This window comes from Porites lutea, chromosome 3, assembly GCF_958299795.1.
Source record: "Porites lutea chromosome 3, jaPorLute2.1, whole genome shotgun sequence".
NCBI classification, from domain to species: domain Eukaryota; kingdom Metazoa; phylum Cnidaria; class Anthozoa; order Scleractinia; family Poritidae; genus Porites; species Porites lutea.
The window spans coordinates 30,600,171-30,622,568 of record NC_133203.1 but is presented as its reverse complement, the minus strand read 5'-3'; the positions used below and the strand labels follow the sequence as shown (position 1 = coordinate 30,622,568).

Genomic DNA, 22,398 nt, shown 5'->3' with positions numbered 1-22,398 from the left:
AAATTAGAAATATCCTATGGACTACCTTTAAAAAACATTCCATAAAGTTTTGTTTTGATCATCCACGCTAACTAGATTTTCATAATTTAAAACTAATAGCCCGTAGAAATCACTTACCATGACTTAATTTTATCCTTGGATTTACGTTTATAAAGATCCTGTTATCCATTAAGCTTTTTATATTTTCCCAAATCTTTTACTGCTTTTTTGTTTCTCCAGATAAACTTCGGTGGTTGTCGTATTTAGATTCAAATTCTATTTTGCTATGTTGTCCTTGACACGGACGGATAAGCTTCATTGAAGAGCAAACGGCGTCAGTTCAACTAGTGCATCTCGAGTCTGTTATCTTTGACGACAATTACAGTATTTGCTTTGTAGAGGTTGAACAGAGTACAATATAACTTGAATTTACCCAAATTCTCAGTTTTTGTAGGTTTTAAAACAATCATTTGTATTACTTGCAAGTCTCTGGAGTAAGCCCAGGTAGTTATAGTTATGTAATTGAAGACTAAAACGGATAACGGTTTTGCATTACAAAATTATTAATAAGCAACGGCACTGATATAAACTATTTCCATGTGTCTAAATTTTGACGTTTCGCAGTAAAGAATACCATGTCCTCACTGTTTCATGTCTTGCATTACAAAAAGCCCTAGAATACCCTCTTTCATTTTAGCAAGAAGCATACATTCAAAGCTCTGCGTCCATAACACTTCCCCACCCCTCCCCCCTGGTCCGGCTTGGCTAAGTGAGTTTTAACTTGCTTTAAACGATCAAATCATTAGTTAACACTTTACATAATAAAATAGTTATGAAATATATACCTGTAAGTCGTAAGAGTAAAAGCCCATATTCTCAGTGAGCAACTCCATAATTAAAAAAGAATAAAATAGCAATGATCATGATAATAAACTATTTAATAAGTAAAGCTCAGAACTGACTCACCTGCCGCAAGACCCTCAGTGTACCAAAACTGAGCAAAATACAGAGCTGTTATAAAAACAAAAACTGAAAAATTGCTTGAAGAGAACATTGCAACAGCGTCAGCGAGATCGAAGCTTCAAAGCTGTAGGATAGCGGCAGTTAAATGGTTTTGCAACAACACCATTCATTGGGTGACGCCCATAGCAACCTCTTACCCCAAGCGTCTGTTTGGCGTCCATCCGACCGTTTTCCGAGAAACGCCTGATGACCACGTGACCTCGCATGATATTTAATTCCTAGAAACCTTCTGCAAAGATGTACTACAGTACATTTTACCGAGAAATCGGTTTGCTTGGACATCGAAATTTCGCCGGCTTTGCTAATTCAGCGAAGAAGTAAATGGATTCTGCGCTCAATTACAAGGTAATTACAGGTATTGACGTACGTAATCATGAGGAATCTTCAGTTTCTATCTTATTTCACGCAAACATATATTCGGTGTGATTTTCAAATGGCATTTGGCCTGGTCTAGGTCGATTTATACCTTAGCGTTGTTTGAGGTTTAAGAAAGATCAGCCGAATAAATCGTAGCGAGTTAGTTTGGGGTAGACAGATCAAGCCTACAACTTATTTAACGTTTTGTCAATAGTTTTAAACAACTATATTATATTTTTGGACTTCTTCAGTAATTGGCGTCTTTTTGCCACAAGTACAAAGTACACCGAGACTTATATTCTTCCGTTTTATCATCTTCCTTTTATGGTTACATGTAATGTTTCTAGGCAAAACAGAGCAAAACGTTCTACTTTTTGTAGTTAACCCTACTTCCGTACCAAGCTTCGAAAGCCTTCTGAGACGTACAAGTTTCGAGTTGCTTGTAGTTAGGGACCTTCGATATCTTCACTTTTCCCCCGCTTAACGTCAACTGGACGTTTAGGGGAAGACAGGAGGGAGAGGGGGGAAGGCAGTGGACGTAATTGCGGGGCATTTTTGGACAAAAGCAAACTGATGCCGACTTTTATAAATGGCGGCCATATACCAGCGATTCTGGCTTTTAACTCTGAATACTGTAGTGTAGTAGCAAATCAAAAGCATCGACAGGAAAAAGCAGTTATCCAGATTTTTCAAGAGAACTGGTAGGAGAAAGCATAATTCGAAGTATGAAGTTTCTACCACGTTTTAAAAGCAGTAAATTGTGTTCATACGGTTGACATCTTTACGTAAGTGCATGCCACTATTCCTTCAGGAATGTAGTGACTTTTGAAGTAGCAAAATTTCAAGTGGAGGGGGAAGTCTGACCTAAACGTCCAGTTGACGTTGAGCGGGGGAAAAGTGAATATGTAGATGACCATAATACGGTTATCTGCATTGTTTTAGTCGGATATGACAGTGTGTCATGCATGATAAAATCGAGTTCTTCAGGAAAATATAAACACTGTTGACTCAAGAGAGCGTGCCGGATAATTTTAGGTCAAACAGCAGCAAACAGCTAAGTTCAGCTTTATTCAGGTCCTAAAGTGAACAAAAGAAAAGAAGGAAGAAAGAAAGAAAACAATATATTTAGTGGCAGAAGAAAACCAGCCGGTATTTCCGCCTGTAAACATTTCATATCACACTACACTTTTCCGAGAAAAAGTGATTGGAGCATTTGTCATAACTTGACCCTGGATTTCTCGGAATAGCTTCCGGTTTACCAAGAACTCGACGTTCTGCCGTAATTTGTAATAGCTTTCATAAATTCTAATAATTTATTACTTAATTTGTAATACCCATCGCAATTTGGAAGAACTTTGTAGTAATTAGTAATAAAAAAGCTGTCGTAATTTGTAATAAGCAAAGCTGACGCTATTTGTAATAAATTTATCGTGAATTGTAATAATAAGCATTCTTTATATACCTTTCAAACAAAAGGCTTGATTTTCGAGTGGTCTTCCATCTTTAAGGCGACAGTACAAGTTTCAGAAGTTTCATGAACGTTGATCTGAAAAGACACAATGATTGCAGCTCTTTAATTTTCTTAGGAACAGCGGTGTCAACCTTAGGAATGACGTTTTGCATGAAAAACGAGGGTAATCTGAGCGAGTGATCTCAAACTCCTGCAAAGAGTTTCAAATTTTAGTGCAAGTTTGCAAAAACCGGATCAGTCATTTAGACCGTCTTTCAAGTTCTTAAGTACGCCCCCCTGTGGTATAAAACAGGTGGCAAAAATAGCTTCCACTCTCAGTTAATGAATATGTCAGAATACTTCAAGCTTCCTGACTTTAACTGGCTGATTTATTAGATATAGCTATGGTAAAAAGCTATGTAAGTTCAATGAATCAGGAATATATCTCATATTGGCAAAACACCCTTCAACATTCTCAAAAACTTGAATTTTATAGATCTTTTAAAACCGATCATACCTCCTCTAGTTACTTAGACTTAACAAGAGGAACAGCTGGGAGAAGGGCTTTAGTAAAACTACGAATAAGCAGTCACAAACTAATGATAGGAATATGCAGATACAATCAAACTACCGAGGATAATAGGCATTGCCCTTTTTGTGGATGCAATATAATAGAAGACGAAGTTCACTTTCTTTTTCTTTTTTTTTATGTCCAACATACTTTATGATTAGGAATAAATTTTACTGTAAAGTCAAGAGTCTGATTCCAAATATTACTCAGTTACCTATAAACGGTTTGATCAATGAACTGATGAACTCTTATAATTACTTTATCAATATACAATTCATAAAATATATTTCAGCTTGTTTTGATGTTCGTGACAAATTATTATCAAAGCAAAGGAATTGCCCTGTGTCAGTGTAATTTTGATTCCTAAAAATAGCTGCAATACTGTATGTGCTTGTATGGTCATGCAAATAAAGCTCGTTGTTGTTAAATTTATACGCCAAAGTTAATGATAATAGTTATGGTAATAAAAATGATGATAATATAGGAATAAATAAATCCCCGAATTCTTTTTGATGCTGTTTCGCGTTTTACCCTGATGGAGGGTTGGAACAAAATTTGGACCAACTTCCCTCTTTCCGTCGGTCTTACATCCTTATAATTTACATGTTCCTTCATGTAAACATTCAAACCGGGGATGTGGTGTTGCATAAGGTGTGATTGCCGAACCCCTATTGCAAAAGACTGAAAAGACACCGAACCTGAATGCATAAGTGAAACCATAAGATAACATTGTTAATATCATAGGTGACGAATTACTCCTTAATTTTGGCGCGAAATTTCAGCGTTAATTTGTAATTTCACATGTGAAATTACAAACTTGCTATGGCAACCCTTCCGTATGCTTCAGTGTCAAAATGACGACGAAGTTTTAATGAATGAAGATGTCAGGGCACAAAGAGACGCTTTAGAAAACCTGAACACACAAGAGAACATCAAGAAGGAGTCGAACAGGTATTTGCAGAAAAAATTCTAAACTTTATAAGCCAAATTTAAGGTCTAAACATTTGAGAGACTGGAGTTCTCGATCGATACGATCCAGGATAAACATGTCAAAAATCCAAGATTGCTAACGTAATTCGTCACCCATGATATTAATAGGTAATCAAATGGTATACTCGTGAAATTAGGGAATAATTTCACTTGCGTTTTGTCCAAATCCTAATAATTTCCCGAGCCTTTAAGGCTCGGGAAATTATTAGGATTTGGACAAAACGCGCGTAAAATTATTCCTTAATTTCACTCGTCACCATTTGATTACACATACTAACTTTTATTGGTTTTCGATAGATAAGACCTTAAAAAAATGAGACACTGACTTAAACTACTAAAAATTGGACAGTGGCATACAATTTTATAGGAGGAACTCATTTTCAAAGTGATCAAAATATCTCGAAAGTCGAAACAAAATGCTAACACAACATAGATATATATTTTTTGCAGAAAAGTAAAAAGCATTCACAACAACTTACCAAATTCCGATATTTAACTTCAACAAGACACGACAAATTTTTTGAAATAAAAGACAATAAGTTAGCTTAATTCAAACCCGTTCTGACTGTAAGATAACAAGTCTATTTTCTGCAACTCCTTTAACTTCAGCCGTGCATTGGGCTGATTCTTAGCTTGAAATTATTCTATGTACTTCTGACACAGCACTACAAAATCTCCCAAATTGAGTTTAGGCCTATTGTAAATAATATACCAGGTAAAACAATGAAAAAATTAGGAAATGTTTTTACAAATTACGACAAAGCACTCGATCTCAAACCCTTGTCCAGTGATGGGAAAGGGGTGGAAAGAAACTTTGCTGTGAAAACAGCAGTGAATAGTAAGATATAGGCAGCTAATATTGTGAATTGAACTATCCTACTTAAAAATTTTGTGTTCGATTATATGAAAGTATTGACGTGAATTCATTTAAACTGCGTAATTGAAACACTCTTAGGATGCATTTGTAACATACGGGTAAAGCCGTCAGTTTTGCCCGCTGCAAATTTTTTAGGCTTGAGCTAAAAAACAATGGAAAATTCCAACGGACAAATGCGAAGGCTGTACGCTTATATTGCCCTGTAAATGAATCTGCCCACTGATTATAAAACAAAACCAGTAATATATAGATTTAACCAAGGCTATATTTATATATTTTTAATTACTTAAAACCAAAATAAGCTTCAACCCATGCAAAGAAATCCAGAAATTTATACTGTCTTACTGATTAACAAAAAAATAAGTAAAAAATTGTAAATCGAATCCGATCACAGTACTAGTCTTACCCATACGTCTACATCACTAAACTCTCTCCTCCCCCCCCCCCCCCCCACCCCCCTCGCCCCATTCTTGCCCTATCACACCCATAAAATTTGTAAATAAGTGCTAGTTATCATTCACGAAACTTTTTGGCTGCGTCCAGTTCACATATGGTTTATGTTTATAGGTCATTTTTCCTTTTTAATTCTACTCAGATGGTAAATGAGGCATTTCCTGAGTTTAGAATATGTTGTTTTTGCAAAGTCGGACCAACAAACTGTTACGTGTAAACTACACAATATCTGATACTCAGTAACCTTTACTGTAGGTTGTACTATTTGTTTCTTCTGGCGGAAAGACCCGAAAGGTTGATGACTTATTTAGCATTTCCTCCTATGAATAACCATAATCAGTTTGCAGTCTACACAAACTGCCCTTTGGGTGTTGAAATCGTCTCTCTGTCTCATATCTTTAACGCTGTGGCTACATGGCCGGTAACCGGTCTAGGTTTTCAAAACACTAACTGACCGGCAGTCTTGTCTTTTCTGTAAATTTCACAAATCGAAAAAAACGTTTTATCTAAACTATCATATGTTGATTACTGAAAGTCACGCGATTCTGAAACGCTTTAAGGATCTCAAGTTTAGCGTTTGGTTTACGCTGGGCTCAGAAAACGAAACCATGTTTGTGACACTTATAACTTTTTTCAAGATTTTTAAAACACTAAATGACCGGCAGTCTACCCTGCTAGCAGAGTCGCTTCGATATTTCCTAGATAAGTCGGGAAAGAGGAAAGGGGAAAAGAGGAAAGAGGGAAAAGGAAGGAGGAAAAAAGTCCTAAGTGTCACAAAACATGGTTTCGTTTTCTGAGCCCAGCGTAAACCAAACACTAAACTTGAGATCTACAAATTATTTCAGGATCGCGTGACTTTTCTTAATCGACATATGATAGTTTGGATTGGCTGGAATTCTTAGATAAGTCACATTTATTGAAAATACCGTAGTGCCGGTCATTTAGTGTTTTGAGAACCTTGACTGGTTAACGGCCGTAAAATGACGTTGTAGTCAACAGCAACAACAACGGCAAAGAAATGTACAAAACAATGTAAGTTGCACATGCAAAGCTGTCTTTTGCTAATTAGACCTATTGCTGTTGCTGCTATCGTTGTTGTTGTTACTTTTTTTTGGCCGTTCTTAATGCTGTCGTCGTTTAGCATAACGCGATTTTATTTTTGTGTGACCAATTAACATGTGTGAGTACAGCAACTAGAGATTCGCTTTAAGCCCTGGCTTCGCAGTACAAGAACAGGATAATTTTAAAACTTTAGTTACCTGAAATGAAAAAAGGCTTCGGTTGCCGGCAAGTAGTCTGTTGGCGAACGAAACGCAAGGTACACGTATGGGTTTCCCTTCACCACCCAAGTGGGGTTTTTACCCCTACCCTCAGAGTCTGTACGGATGGACGGCGTTCGGGCGTACGCTGACGTCATAACCAAATTTTTTAGGATCCATAGGTTTTCAATTTTCTTCAGCTATGGGGCTCCGCTCGCGTGCGGGAGCTCCGCTACTAATTTACATTTATACCACGAGGCACGTAGTGGTCACGTGGGCCTGTTGGTCTCGCCCTGTCCCTGTGTCTACGCTCCAAACACCGTGTCCGATCGTAATTTATTTTTCAACCGTCTACATACTTTTTTTCTGTCACCCGGCGATTTAATTTTAGGTGGAGATTTTAATTGTATTGACTCCGATCTTGATCGCTTGCATATTAAATCGGACTTTAGCGCGGACAAGCGTTGCCTGTCGGCCCTTAAGTCCGATTTCTGCCTTGTTGATGTCTTTCGTAAACAGAATCCGAAAGCGATTTCTTTCACCTGGTCTAATAAAGATTTTTCCCAGGCTTCTCGCCTCGATCGCTTCTATATTTCTTCCTCTCTTTTACAGTCAGTTCGCGGAAATAAGTGTTTTCCTTGTTCCCTTTCTGATCACGATTTCGTCGATTTATTTATTTCCCCAGTTAATGTTTCTTTGCACGGAAGCGGTCTTTGGAAATTTAATTGCTCTCTTCTCTCTGATAATGATTTTATTGATACTATGACTTTGTTGATCACTTCTGAGAAAGAAAAGATTCCTCTGTTCGACTCGCTTGAAGGTTGGTGGGATAACTTGAAAATTCAGATTCGTCGTGCTTGTATAGATTTCTCTTCTCGAAAACGTAGACAACTTCTTTCCGAACGCAATTCTCTAACCAAACGTTTACTCAGAGCTAAATCGGCTGTTTTTGCTGGCGATCGCGGTCAGATTACTAATGTAAATAAACTTGAAAGCGCCCTGGAGGCAGTCATCAATAACGAGTGCGAAGGCGCTAAGGTTCGCTCGCGAGCGCGGTGGATCGAGGAGGGCGAGAAGCCCACTCGCTTCTTTTTCCGCCTCGAGCGTAAACGCGCGGAAAAGAATATTTTTGAGTCTCTTTTTAATGAATCTGGCGAAGAAAAATTCTCGCACAATGACATTGAGCTTATTTTGGTTGACTTTTACAAAGCGTTATTCTCCAAGGATTCCCTTAATATGCAAATTCAGACCCAAATTATCGATGATCTTGACCTTTCTTTGTCTGACTTAGAACGCGAACAATGCGAAGGATTATTCACAAAAGATGAGCTTTCTGCCGCTTTGAAAGGCCTTCAGACCGGTAAATCGCCTGGTTCTGATGGCCTTCCTGTTGAATTTTATTCGGTTTTCTGGGATTTGTTGTGTGACCCTCTGCTTGCTGTTTTGAATGACTGTTTTCGGGCTGGCTCGCTTTGTGCGAGCCAGCGCGAAGCCCTCTTGCGCCTTATTTATAAGAAGGATGATAAACGCTTGGCTAAGAATTGGCGGCCCATATCGCTTCTTAATTGTGATTATAAATTAGCTTCCAAAATAATTACCGACCGTCTGAAACAAGTTATGCCTTCAATCGTTCACTCTGATCAAACCTGTAGTGTAATTAATAGATCCATCTTCTCTAACTTACATTTGATCCGCGACACCTTAGATATGATCAACAAAACGGACGAGACCGGAATTCTAGTCACGCTTGATCAAATGAAGGCTTTTGATAGAGTAGATCATGATTTCCTCATGAGAGTATTAAGTAAGTTTGGTTTCGGTCCGTCCTTTTGTCGTTGGGTTTCAATTTTTTATTCGAATGTGTTTTCACGGATCATTTGTAACGGTAAACTCTCTACTCCTGTTTTCTTAGAGAGGGGGGTTAGACAGGGTTGTCCTCTCTCCCCCCTTCTCTACGTTTTAACCTCCGAAGTTTTAGCAAATCAGATTCGTAAAAACCCTGCGATCGAAGGCTTCCTGCTCCCCGGAACAGGTGGCCTTCAATTTAAAATATCGCAGTATGCCGATGATGCCACCAATTTCGTAAAGAACGAGAGATCTCTCTGTCACCTTCTTGAGACCGTGAATAAATACGAGAGGGGGTCTGGGGCCAAGCTCAATACCTCCAAGTCCGAGGCAATTTGGCTTGGTAGGTGGAGAGCTAATGGCGCCTCCCCCTTTGGTTTACAATGGGTTAATAAACTTAAGATCTTAGGAGTTCATTTTTCGAACGGACTAGTAAATGTTGATGAAGATAATTGGCGTTGCAAATTAGACAAGTTAAAGAGAACTTTAGGGCTGTGGTCGCAAAGGGATCTTTCTTTTTTAGGCAGAGGCATGATTTTAAACGTTCTGGGGGCTAGTAAATTTTGGCATGTTGCCAAAGTGCTACCCCCCCCAAAATGGGTTTCCGTTGAATACAAACGAGCCGTCTGGCCTTTTATCTGGAAATCAAAATCTGAGACTGTGAGCCGAGCGCGTTGCGTGGCCCCCATCGCGCGTGGGGGCCTGAACATTGTTGATTTTGAAACTAAGTGTTCAAGTTTGCGTTTGTCGAGTCTCTCTGGGTATCGGGAGGGATTCGGCACATGCAAATGGCACTTTTTAGCCCGTTATTTTTTTGGAAATCGCTTTTCTAATCTTGATCCTAGTTTTGATTTCTCTTCTCGTTCAATTCCTTTGTCTTCCGAGCCGTCCGCTTTTTATCGTAATTGTTTATCTTTGTTATCTTCCTTGCGCAGCAAACACGGTTCTTTACCGGCTGATTTTTCTTGTAAGAATTTGTATAATCTTCTGCTAGATGTTCCGAGCGCCTCTCCGCGCTCCTCCGGTTTCTGGGCCGCTTCGCTTAAGAGGCCGATGAACCGGTGGGCCGCGGTTTGGCGCAAGTCTCGCCTTAAGCTGATTGAAAATAAGAAAACTGATCTACTCTGGCTTATTATTCACCGTGCAATCAAAGTTCGATACGCTTTGAAAACTTGGGGATACAAACTTAAATCTGATAAGTGTGCTTTGTGTTCCCAAGTCGAAACAATTGACCATTGTTTTCTCTTTTGCCCTCGCGTGCGCGCTGTGTGGAATTATTTTACCCCTCATCTGTCCCGTCTTTCTACTTCCCCTTTTTCTGTTAACTCTTCTTGTATTTTCTTCCCTTTCTCGTCTCGTACTTCTTCGCCCTCTTTCTCGCTTTACTGTTATTTAATCGCTACAATTTTATTTTGGATTTGGCAGACTAGAAGTCTCGCAACTTTTCGGAATTCTGTCTTGAATTTTAATCAAATCGTTAACCTGATTAAGAAGGATGTTTCCTGTCGAATCTTATGTGCCAAACAGGATGAAAAAGAAAATTTCTGGTCTACTAGTAATGTTCTTTGCAAGATTTCTGACGCTAACTCTATTTCTTTTTTCCCTCACTGCCCATAAGTCTTTAATGTATATAGCCGCTTTTAATTTTAGTTCGCTTTATTTATTTATTTGCTCCGAGATATCCTTGTACATAGCCACTTTTAATTTTAGTCTAGCCTTTTTTGCCTATGAACATTTAGCCGATCGCTTTGTAAATAGCCGCTTTAGCTTATTTAACTTGCTTTATTTTCTTGTACATAGTCGCTCTAGCTACCGGAAGTCTTGTAAATATTTCTCGCTGATTTGCATTTATTCCCGGAAATCCTGTAAGCTTTTCTCGGAATCTTGTACATAGCCGCGCTATTTAGCCTAATTTGCATTAATTCCAGGAAACCTTGTAAATATTTCCCGGAAACCTTGTAAATAGTTAGCGTTAGTTTAGTTCCTTTTTTCTTTTTGTTTCTCTTTTGTAAATACGGTGGAGTTGGCCTTTCAATAAAACACCCCTGCGGGGGTTTTTATATTCTTAAAAAAAAAAAAAGGAGTTGCATGTCTAGAACAATCCTGTTTAAACTCGTAGCCGCCACGCCAACATTACTTAGAGCTACAGATCACGAAATCCTTTTTTACTTCCGCCGCCATCGCGGCTGCCTCCTAACTCCTTTCCAATGTTTTCACTTTGAATCAACTTGGTGGCCGTTTTATCTATTCCCACCTTCGTCGAATGTATTAATATGAATTGCCTGTCGTCACAGGCGCAGGCTCTTTTTTGACATTTCTATTAAAAGCCACTAGCGTGGCAAATTTTGTTGTACCGTGTATTTTTCATTCGAAAACAGAGCTTGCCGCACACATCCAACACCCACATTGTATTCTTTCTTGATTCTGGTTTGGTCGCGGTATAAATGGGATTTAAAGGAGTGCGCGACTTTTAACTTGTGTTTTACCTGTTTTGCGATGCCGTTTAATTGTTACTGATGTTTGAATAGTCGCTTGCATGAAAGGCGTGTGTTCAGCAAAGTTGAAGAGGGGAATAAAGGCTCGCTAGGAAGGAGGGAAGGTCCGTTTCCTTTTTCCTGGTGCGTGTCTTTCATTATCGCGCGCATTTATTTCATATCTCCCCTGCTCTTCAAACGTCTGCCACGCAAGCCATTTGTATTGGCGCATAGAATGCTCAAACGGCTTTTTTTCTAACTTCCTTTCTTTACAGGTCGTGATATCTTATTCGGTTATTTGCTAATACTTCGTGGCCATTTTCTAACTCAAAGGTGAGCACAATGTCGATCTTAAGCTAGGATTCTGATCATTCTTGCATTATGAGCCTGTACGATATTCTTGGTCCATATTCCTACGGTATGTGACTATCTGAACTACTAAACATTTCATGATAATTACTCCATAATATCAAGCCTCTCAAGATTAGCTCAGTTTTTGTTCTGTCAGTAAATCCCTGTGTAACCAGCATGTTCACTTTTATTTATTTTATTTCTTTTACAACCCTGTCCCTAGAGCCTCGCTCTGAAGAAAAGATAAGGAAAATGACAGTGACCGAGGCTTGATCGATGAAAATGAGTGAGTAGCAATTTTTAAAGTGGTTGTTAAGTGCAGTATGTCTGTAAGATCGGGCTGTTTAATCCTTTGCAGCATTTTCCAGTTGTAAGCTTTTCAAGCTTATGGTTTCGATTAAAGTAAGATTTTCGTACAACCCCATACATTTATTATTAGCAACTTAATACTTTTTCACGCAAATAGTTAATTTTATACCAAAAGGGTTGAGACATGTGCTCATAATTAATGTATGGGGCTGTAAGGAAATCTTGCCGTCCAAACACTTAAGAGCGGATGTCAATAAATATCGACCAGAGGTCTACAAAGGTGAAAAATCGAAAATTCTCAAAAAAATTCACAAAGTAGCACTAGGTTAGCTATTAACATAAATGTAATTTTTACTTCGATCCGATAATTATTTTCCACGTACGGGGGGGTTATTGAGTTTCGCGGCTCTCGGACCGGGTTTTCCAGGCCCGAGACCATGTGTCAGAAAAAAATCGTTTTAAAATTCAAATCCATTGTAATGCGGACAACAAATAACTTATTCAGAAGAGTACTTAATTGCACACATTCTAAGAAGTGATTTACTCAGTTTGAACGAAAGTGTAATATTTTGGAGATTTTTCATTATTTTCAATATTTTGAACGTTCTCGTTCAATGAAAAAATGGCAAATTTCAAAGCCCAAAATCGTCGACTGGTACCTCGATTTCAGTAACGAGTCTTATACCACGTTAAAGAGCGTTATCTCTTCTTTCAAAATCTGTTTTCAAAACTACGGGCAACTTAAAAGAAAATTTTTGAGGCCAAAAAATACTAGTAGTACTTTTCTGAAATTTGAGCTTTCCAGACTCAGCGGGTCGATGCTTAAAACTCAGAAAAATGCAATAGGAAATCAGTTTGAGCAACAGTGATTTAACGTTATCAGCTATCAGAAACCAACACGTGTTTATCGAGCGACCTGATAAAATTTAAAGCCGTTTTCCAATAAGGAAAGCAGAGTTTAGCCATCTTCTGCTACCAAACGCACGAGTGACGTAAGGTTGTCAAAGGGCAAAGCACAATAATAAACTTCAAAAAGCACAACCTTTCTGCGTCCAGGAATTAGACTTTAGCGGACAGAACAATGCCTACGAGTGTATGTTTATATACCTTAGCATGGGTTTCCTAGATACTGGAAATAAAAAACATCAAGGACAGCATCGGCAAGAGCATGTTCGGCTGCTCTCAAACGACGGAGATTGCGTTACTTTTGACAGATTGACCGCTTACCACCTGTTTTTGGGCTCGCATTTCGACGGAACGCTTGCCTCGAGAGGAGCGCGGTACGGATCTGAACTCTTCTTTACGAGACATTGAGCTGAATTTATCGGAAATATGCCACCACCACCAACAACATTAGCTTTTTTCGGGTATTTGTCGTTTTTTATGCGAAAAGTTCGGGTAAGCAGATTCTCGCAAAAACCATTTGGCTTAAAAAATGTGTTTAAAAGCCCACCCTGGATTTGAAGCAAAAAGTATTTCCTCGAAATAAGCTTAAAATACCCAATTCACGCGGTGAAAAAATGGATGATTATGGAAGGATTATCGCATTCTTGCCTAACCTGAGGGATTTCCCGTGATGTAGGATTAGGGCTAGGAAAAAAGCCCATAACCTGCTCCTGTCGTTGTGAATTTCCTCAAGATCAAAAATTTCAGTAAGAACCGAAAACAACAGCTTAAAGGAGGTGCACACACCTTGAACTAGCCAGGGAAAAGAGGCTTCTGATTGAGCTAAACTGTCATTGATGCACGGTGCAATTAGGTAGACCTGTTACTATCCCCCGCGCAACCACATGGGGAGTACTTTGAAGCGGTCCTGTCGGGGACTTTCGGGGGTAGGGGGCGGGGCAAATCGAAAATAACTTCTCTTTGTTTTTGTGAACCTCATTTCTCGCACGGTTGACAAGGTGACGGCGGACTCCGTACCTTTGGAAAGGCCCTTTTCAAACATGTCCTGGCAACATGCAGGGCATCACGAAATTAACGTCAACACCTTGAATCAACTCCATGAACAGGGAGAGGCGATAAGTCCCATCTTAAAAGATGCTTGATGTCTAGACGTGAATAGTCTGTCCACAGTCATTTTTCATTTTGTATTTCGGGACCATTTGACAGCGTACGAGTGAACCGGAGCGCAGTAACGAGCCCTAACCCCACCCCATTGCCCTTGCGGTCAATAAATCATCGCGTTTTTCAATTTTTTTATGCGCGTTCGAGAACCTCCAGAGGGAATATTGAGGGTCTTTGTACAGTTTCAGTTTATTTTACCGACAAAAAAGAACAAAACAAAGCAAAAGACAAGTATACAGAAACACGCAGAAGCAATGTGGTGAGGAAGCCCAAAAAGAAACCATAAGGCTTAGGTCATCCCCTTTTCGTTCACTTAGCGTCGAATAGGTTTCCTGGTTTTGAGTGGGTAGGTCGGTGGGGTGAAAAAAAAAATCACAAGAAATCTGAGAACGGGAGGCCTGAAACACCAGCATCATTGCCGTGGAGACTGAAAACAACAAGACATGGTCACCAAATCGACACAAACTCAATATGGCGGAAAATTTGATGGTCAATTTCATAAAAAAAGGCCCAAAAAGGGTAAAAAGCAAAGAGGATACACCACCGAACGTTTTATGCCTCGAAATGATGTTATAATGCTATTTTTTCTCTTAAAAGAATTAATCTAAGTCTAAAAAAATAAACCTTGTCGTTTCTTTTTCTTGCTTTTTTAAAAAATGCCAAAAAACTGGGTCTTTTGGACGACACTAAACGAAGAAAAAATTAATATAGGAATTAAGCTCCCTTAAAGTATAAAAGTATAAGTTTACAAGGACAGGATCGAACGTATACTGAGTAACTAAATGATAAAAACTTGATCAAAATTAAATGAAAGGCTAAGAGCCTAAGCGCTGTCTGATAACGAAACGGTAAACAAGAAGTGCTGCCTTTCATTTAAAAGAGACGTGAAATACTGGTTGGACCACATCCTGAACTCCCGCGAAAACCGCAAGAGAGGAACGCTCAGGGCTAAGGAGACTAAACAGGGGCGTAGCTACTTGTACGCACGGTTTGCACGTACGTACCCGAAAACGTTGAGGGAAAAAATAGAATGAAATAAACATAACTAAAAAAAATCGGTTTCCAGAGAAGCGACGACATTAATTGGAGAACCGAGTCTTGGATGATTTATTTATATAGCAAGCTTGATGATGTAAAGCGTGAACGCGTTGTTTTCTCCGCGACCTGTCTTCGGAGTAGACGAAGTAGGGCACAATTACGTCAATGTGTGGTGCTTTTGTCGGTCAAAAATAATGTGACAAAAAGGGGTAAAAAGAGTCATTTGTAAACTAAAGTCGGAGGTACTACAAGCTTGATTTTTACTAGCTGAATTAATGATAAACGGTTGACGTCAATGAACATAACAAGCCGACAGAATTAAAGAAGATGTAGAAAAAGTTGGCCGTACCTCCTGAAAAATCCTGACTACGCACCTGCTAAAGCCTGAAACTGAACAACAGGAGTCTTGACGAAACGTCCTCAGTTATCACCTGTCCGGGGTCGTACTTTCAAGGAAACGCTGATCAAGAATCACTCATGACGGAATGAAAACTCCTCGTAGCTTCCAGCGAAAAAAGGAGTGACAACAGTGGTAAGCGGTCGTTCTGTGAAATGTAACGCAATCTTTGCCGTTTACGATCTTTCGGCGCTTGGATTTGAAACGTTGTTGTTTGGTGTGTTCTCCCGTGTGGATACTTGACATTTCCAATATATGGAAACACCATGCTAAGGTACGAACAACAGACATTCACAACATTGTTTTGTACGCTAAAATCTGATTTCATGGACGTAAAACGTTTTGAATTTTAAGACTTTTTAATATTAGTGCTTTGCCCTCCCTTTGACAACTTCACGTGACTGGTGCACTTGGCAGGAGTTGACAGCTTAAATCTGCCTTTCTTGATAGCAAACGACATTAATTTATATCAGATCGCTTTACAAACACGTCTTGGTTTCTGATAGCTGATAACGTTAAATCACTGTTGCTCAAACTGATTTCCTATTGCATTTTTCTGAGTTTTAAGCATCGACCCGCTGAGTCTGGAAAGCTCAAATTTCAGAAAAGTACTACTAGTATTTTTTGGCCTCAAAAATTTTCTTTTAAGTTACCCGTAGTTTTGGGCTTTGAAATTTGCCATTTTTTCATTGAACGAAAACGTTCAAAATATTGAAAATAATGAAAAATCTCCAAAATATTACACTTTCGTTCAAACTGAGTAAATCACTTCTTAGAATGTGTGCAATTAAGTACTCTTCTGAATAAGTTATTTGTTGTCCGCATTACAATGGATTTGAATTTTAAAACGATTTTTTTCTGACACATGGTCTCGGGCCTGGAAAACCCGGTCCGAGAGCCGCGAAACCAATAACCCCCCCGTACATGGAAAATAATAATCGGATCGAAGTAAAAATTACATTTATGTTAATAGCTAACCTAGTGCTACTTTGTGAATTTTTTTGAGAATTTTCGATTTTTCACTTTTGTAGACGTCTGGTCGATATTTACTGACATCCGCTCTTAAGGTGGCCCGAAGCTATTTATATGCGTGTTGGTTATGTTTTAGAATCGCATTTCTCAGGAGGAACTATTTAGCCAAGTTTTTGGCATCCTTAATAAAGAATAGTGGAACTTCAAGAAAATGTTATTTAATTTCTTAAAGGTTTAAAAACGTTTGAGATGTTTGCATATTTTTAAATTTGAATTTTTGCGAAAAATGAAATAACCTCGAAATCCTACGACAGAGTTTTCCTATAATTCAGCAAATAAGCCTTATAGCGCTAGTTTTATATCAGCAAGTTTGAAGTCAATCGTGACCATACAACTCACTGCACAAAATGCTGGTCAAATTTAACCTTAAAATGTTACGCTAACACATTTGTGAAAGGTGACGCACATATAGAGGAAGAGTGCCGCCAGACTATCTCCTACCTGAAAGGGTATTCTTACCCAAGGCTTTCAGATAGGAGATAGTCCGTCGGCACTCTTCCTCTATATGTGATTCAACTTTCATAATGTTAGCGTGGCATTTTACGGTTAAATTTGACCAGCATTTTGTGCAACGGGTTATATGACCACGATTGACTCCAAACTCACAGATACAAAACTAGAGAGCTCTGAGGCTTATCTGCTGAAGTTAAGGAAACTGATTCCAATCTGTCGTAAGATTTCGAAGTTATTAACATTTTTCGCAAAAATGCGGCTTTAAATATGTACCGTTTTTATACCTACAAGAAAATAATAAACAAGTCAAGACAGGAATTTTATTTATACCACACAGAAAAAAAGACATTAGAAAAGACAATGCTACCTATGCAAGGTATAAACCACCTAAAAAATAGCTTAAAAGCTGATCCTAGCTAAGAGGCATTATAGATTAATTAAGAATATTAAAGAGATCGTTTTATGGGGGCACAAGAACAAAATGATGTAAAAAAACAAACAAACAAATAAACATCGAGAAAACCGCACAAGCACAGACTGAATCACTGAAAAATTGAGGAACTGGAGCAAATACATTGGAAAAGAAAAAAGTTAATATGAAGCCTTCTTCAAAGGACTGTTTAAACTTGCGAAGAGTAAGACACTTAAGAGATCCTTCAAAAAAAAATTAATTAAAAAAGAAATTAATCTAAAGAACAGCTCCCTTAAAGCGAATATTAAATTTGCCATAATTTGTTCTCACCAAAGGAATGCAAAATGTAGGGGCTAGAGGGGCCACATGCTTTCCCAGGTCTAAGACTTGAAATAATATCTTGAATTTCCTAACAGTTTTTTTCTTAGCCCTAGATCCATACAGGCAAAAGCTTAAAAAGAAAGGTTGTAAAAACAGTGTCAGCCCTAGGAATACCTTGACTAAGAGTGTTTCCAACATTTGCCAATATTTGTATATTTGTTCCACTATTATTTATTAAGGATGCCAAAAATCATAGAAATCGGCTAAATGGTTTTTGCTGAAAAAGGCGATTCAAAAACATAACCAACAAATAGGGCTGAGCCACCTTAAATATTCCCCCGAACCGTGAGCAGTCTATTGCGAAACCTTTTTCACTCTAAGGCATGGGTCGCACTTGGCAAATTTCTGGAAGAATTTGTTTACCTTGCGGTAAAAATCTGTCATCGGGGCGCATTGCCAAGTGCGACCCCAAGTTTTCAAGTTGGAAAAAACTTTGAAAATCGCCAAAAACATCAAAGACGCCGTATTGCTTGGGTGGGGCAGGCAGATTTTGGAAAACTCGAGCTAAACAATAGGAATCACGGCGGTAAGTGTCAGCACTTGTCAGCGAAACGTGACCAATTTGAAACACGATAAAGTTGAAACAATTGTAGAAATTTTCTGACCTTCGCGCTTTCGTTTTGGACGGACGAGGCTACCACTACTTTTCGCCATTTTAACTTTTTTGCGAAAACTCTCTACGACCGACCAATTCATAAGCTTGTAATCCTTTGCTATTTTAACCTCTTTACGGGAACTCTCTACCAAGGCAAGTACCGTCACAGGTTTGTTATTCTCCGAGCTAAATGCAGTCTTTGCAGCCAAGCGCTTTATTTCCTTTATTTCTCCCATCCTCCAGAAACTGGGAAAGGAGGAAAACGATCCTACGCCAAATGATCAGACTACGAAGAGATAATGTTCTCTGGTTTCTGACCTACTTTAGTTCTCAATGTGTCAAAACAACGACAATTAACTCCCACTAGTAACTACTAGTGCGACCCTCCTCGATTTGACTAAAAGTTTTCTTTTCCGGTTGCGGTTTCGAATTTTCGTGGTTTTTTATCCGGCAAAGATGAAAACTTTTCCCAAGTGCGACCTATGCCTAAACCTCACATCTCAGCTAAGAGAATATTTAGAAACTCTGAATAACCATTATTTGTGTATGTCCTGCATTCCGAGTAGTTTCGTTTTGATTTATGGCTATGTGTGATTTTCCTAATAATTTGTCGTTCTTATACAGACTAAATCTATTATTACCATACTCTCATTTTCGGGGACTGAAGAGGAATAACGGCATCGGAATAGCGTACATTTTCTAGTTAAAATGATAATGGCTTTTAAGGGTTGAAGCCCTTCCAAAAGGAATAATGAAATGAAGCTATCTCCATTCTGTTTACTGTAAGTCTGTAACGCATTAACGCATACAAACTTGCGTGTTTGACGCTCCAACCTACGCGTGAACGGAAGTTTTCCTAAAGAGCCCCCAGAATGGATTAGTGTAAATACGGATGAATATCGGCATCGTGTGAAAGAATAGGTTTGTATGCACTTAAAGACGGTCTCGTCCGGACATGGCCTTAAATTCTTTGTACGCACGTCTTACTTAAACTGTCTGGGAGTCTCTTTATAGCAATGTCCCATCAATTCCTTTTCTTCCAAGAAAAATATTTTGGTATTTTGAATTCTAGTGAACGAAGATGATGAAGGATTTAATCTCATTCAGCCGACGCTGATCCAGCAGTTGAAGACCATTCTAGATCAGTATCCTGACGATGGACAGATTTTGAAGGTAAGAAATCTGGAAGGCTTAAAGAAACCTCGGTATCTGTTCGAAGAGAGGTACTCCTTTTACCCTTCTAGTATTTTCGTTTTCTGAGTAACATCAGAAGTTGGGACAATCTAACATGGAGAACTTGAACATTGGGCTTGATGAGACGCGATGTGAAGAGTTTGGATAAGATATGACGAGACACAATGAGATGGGATGAAATGATAAAAGATGAGATGAAGTGAAGTGAAACGGATGGGATATAGGATGATTTTGCCAATGAGAGAAAGACATAAGGAAAATGAGATGCGATTAGATGATGTAGCCTGCAGTGCGGGCGTATTTGGGTGGGCGAAACCTTGTTCGTGTTCGTATTGTTGTGGTCACCATCTTTGATTCTATGACAGTGGAAGATTGGGGAGAGTAGAAATAGTAACCCTTGGGGTAGGTGCTCCCTTTGACTCGCCCCATTTCCTCCTCTGTTCGGGAAGTTTCAACATGGCGCTTTCGCGGGCAAAAACATTTGCGCGCCCGAAGAAAACGCCTGCAATGCAAGCTACATTGGATTGTTTACTAAGTGAGATGAGATAGGATTAATCAATCGGTAAAAAAAAGAAACAAATTAAAATTATTAGTAATGTCTAACTAGATGTTATAAGGTGGAGTAAGTACTGTGTATCCGGAGAGTTAATGTGTGATATATTAGAAGAAGTGGCTCCGCTATAAAGATACTCATTGAAAAATTGAGCCGTTTAAACTCCTCTTTTTTTAATTGCATTTGTGTATTAGGAGCTCATCCAAAATGCCGAGGATGCAAGAGCAACTCAAGTGAAATTCCTTCATGACCTGCACAGCTATGGAACAGAAAAACTGCATAGCGAAGGACTTGCCCAGTTCCAGGTAATCAGTGAATGTCATCGTAAACTCTCAGAAGGAATGATTTTTTTGTCTCTTCCTTTCACTCCTTCTGTAAGAATGATTTTTATCAGGCTAGGGGTTTCACATAATCCCCCTCCCCTTTATTAGTTTTCACTCCGTCCCATACCGAAGAATTTACCCACAGGTCACAGGTCAGTATCGTCTACAAAATGTCTTCCAGCTTTATGGTCTATATTTAAAAATATATAAACCTTATAAAAACTGACAGCCGTACTATATTTTCCGCACATTCTACTTAGTATTGCATTTTCATTCCATTTAGTGAGCAGTTCCTTACGGCTGGATATGACGTAATTGAGTGAAGATGCTGTGAGTCAGATTTGAGCACCCGAAAGAGTGGCAAATCTTAGGCATATTGCGATACGGGCAGCAAGCCCACTCTCCTATTCGACGATATATAAAAGAGACTTCTCAAGTCAAAGCGTCGGCTCTAGGTTGTGTTTTTCTACGCATGGTGTTCTACATTTACAGCTTTAATCTATAACGGTTTCCCATTACATACATTAGACGTTTCTTACATCATTTTAATTTATGTCCACCAGGGCCCAGCACTCTACGCTTACAACAACGCCGAGTTCACCAAAGAGGACTGGAAAGGTATCAGGATGCTCTGTGACAGTATAAAAGTCAAAGATCCGATGAAAGTTGGTCGGTTTGGCCTCGGTTTCAAATCGGTGTTTCACATCACAGGTGAGATAACTATTATATATTTACCAGACCTCGACTGATCATATTGCCATTAATTAATAATGGCAGCAAAAGTTGACAAAATTAATCCTTACTTGTTCCAAAGGTCGTTACTGTTCATTACTTTATTAACCAAAGCACAATTATATATTATTAACAGTCGGCAGCAATGGGGTTCTTTTCTACGTACATTTCACCTATCGCCCACAAAGATGACAAGACTCTCTCAGTTTTACGACACTGGTTTTTGAGGAAAACCACCCGAACGAAGGCTTAGCATTCTGGCGGCACATTGAAAAAAAGAGTGGGGTGGGGGTGGGGGGGGGGGAGGCATTTTTTTACGGCTGATTGAAGGAATAAACCTCACCCCGTTTATTTCTCATTCACCCTGAAACAGAAAAATGATTTGTTTTTCTAATCTTTTTTGGAGATAAAAATCAATAAAAAGTTTTAATCAAACATCAAATCAATGTAAGTTTTAATTATATAGCTGTTAGTTAATCCGATATTGTTAGCAAAGCTATTATCCTTCAGTGTTTACGTACTGTCCAATTAAGGATTAATTTGGATAGTTTCAGATGGGCTTTCCTTTACAAATAGGCAAACTGTTCAAGTTAAGAAAAATAGGACAGCTGGTCTGCGCCAATCAAATGCCAGAAAATACAATAGGCAATGCAAACTAGCCAATCAGTGCAAAGTCCCTGTGACAACGCGCCAAAAAAAGTTTCGTTGGCTGACGGCGGTCTGTCGGCGAACTTGGCTTCTTGTTGCTATGAATGTCGTTTTGTTTCGCTGCTGTTTTATTTTGGCTTCTTGTATGAGCCATTTAGAAGGAAAATGTATGACCACACTGATGAAAGTTTGTATTGGAAACAATCAACGCGCATAGATTCTTGAAAATGTAAAAGCACTGAAACTTTGGACAAGAATAAGAAAACACTGATACATGTGTTTAGATGTTGGCATTACAAAAACAAACGGACAAAGTCTGCGGAAATCGTTTGAGGTAATGAATGAACTGTTTATTTTCAATAGTTTTTGTATTTAAATTAAGTATTCGCGTAGTCGCTTTGTCTTTTTTGAACGCGAAATTGCGGTTTTCACCTGTAGCACCGTTCAATTCAGATCATGGAAGGAGTTTCGAAATTTTAATTGGCAACAAAATGCCAAAGTATGAAAGAGCAATACTACGTTGTTCTACGTTTGTTTACTTGTAAAGAATAAGTTGAACTTATCTGACACTATAAGAATAAACCTTTTTTAGATCTTGCAGTGTAATTTTGTTTCAACTACAAACAGACGGGTTG

The 22,398-nt window shown here is 38.8% G+C and overlaps 2 protein-coding genes across 2 annotated transcripts in view; one reads left to right on the top strand and one right to left on the bottom strand.

Annotated features, from left to right (window-relative positions):
• LOC140930908 (uncharacterized) overlaps positions 1 to 1,069 on the bottom strand; it is an 8,460-nt gene extending 7,391 nt beyond the window's left edge. The window contains exon 1 of the mRNA XM_073380628.1: positions 946 to 1,069. Within this exon, the coding sequence (XP_073236729.1) occupies positions 946 to 1,033 (88 nt within the window). The 5' untranslated portion in view covers positions 1,034 to 1,069. The remainder of the gene's footprint in view (positions 1 to 945) is intronic.
• A 159-nt stretch (positions 1,070 to 1,228) lies between these two features.
• The window catches only part of LOC140930907 (sacsin-like), a 45,319-nt gene continuing 24,149 nt past the window's right edge, over positions 1,229 to 22,398 (top strand). Inside the window, 6 exon segments of the mRNA XM_073380627.1 lie at positions 1,229 to 1,347; positions 11,554 to 11,611; positions 11,853 to 11,915; positions 19,386 to 19,486; positions 20,255 to 20,365; positions 20,947 to 21,094. Coding sequence (XP_073236728.1) covers positions 11,906 to 11,915; positions 19,386 to 19,486; positions 20,255 to 20,365; positions 20,947 to 21,094 — 370 coding nt within the window. The 5' untranslated portion in view covers positions 1,229 to 1,347; positions 11,554 to 11,611; positions 11,853 to 11,905.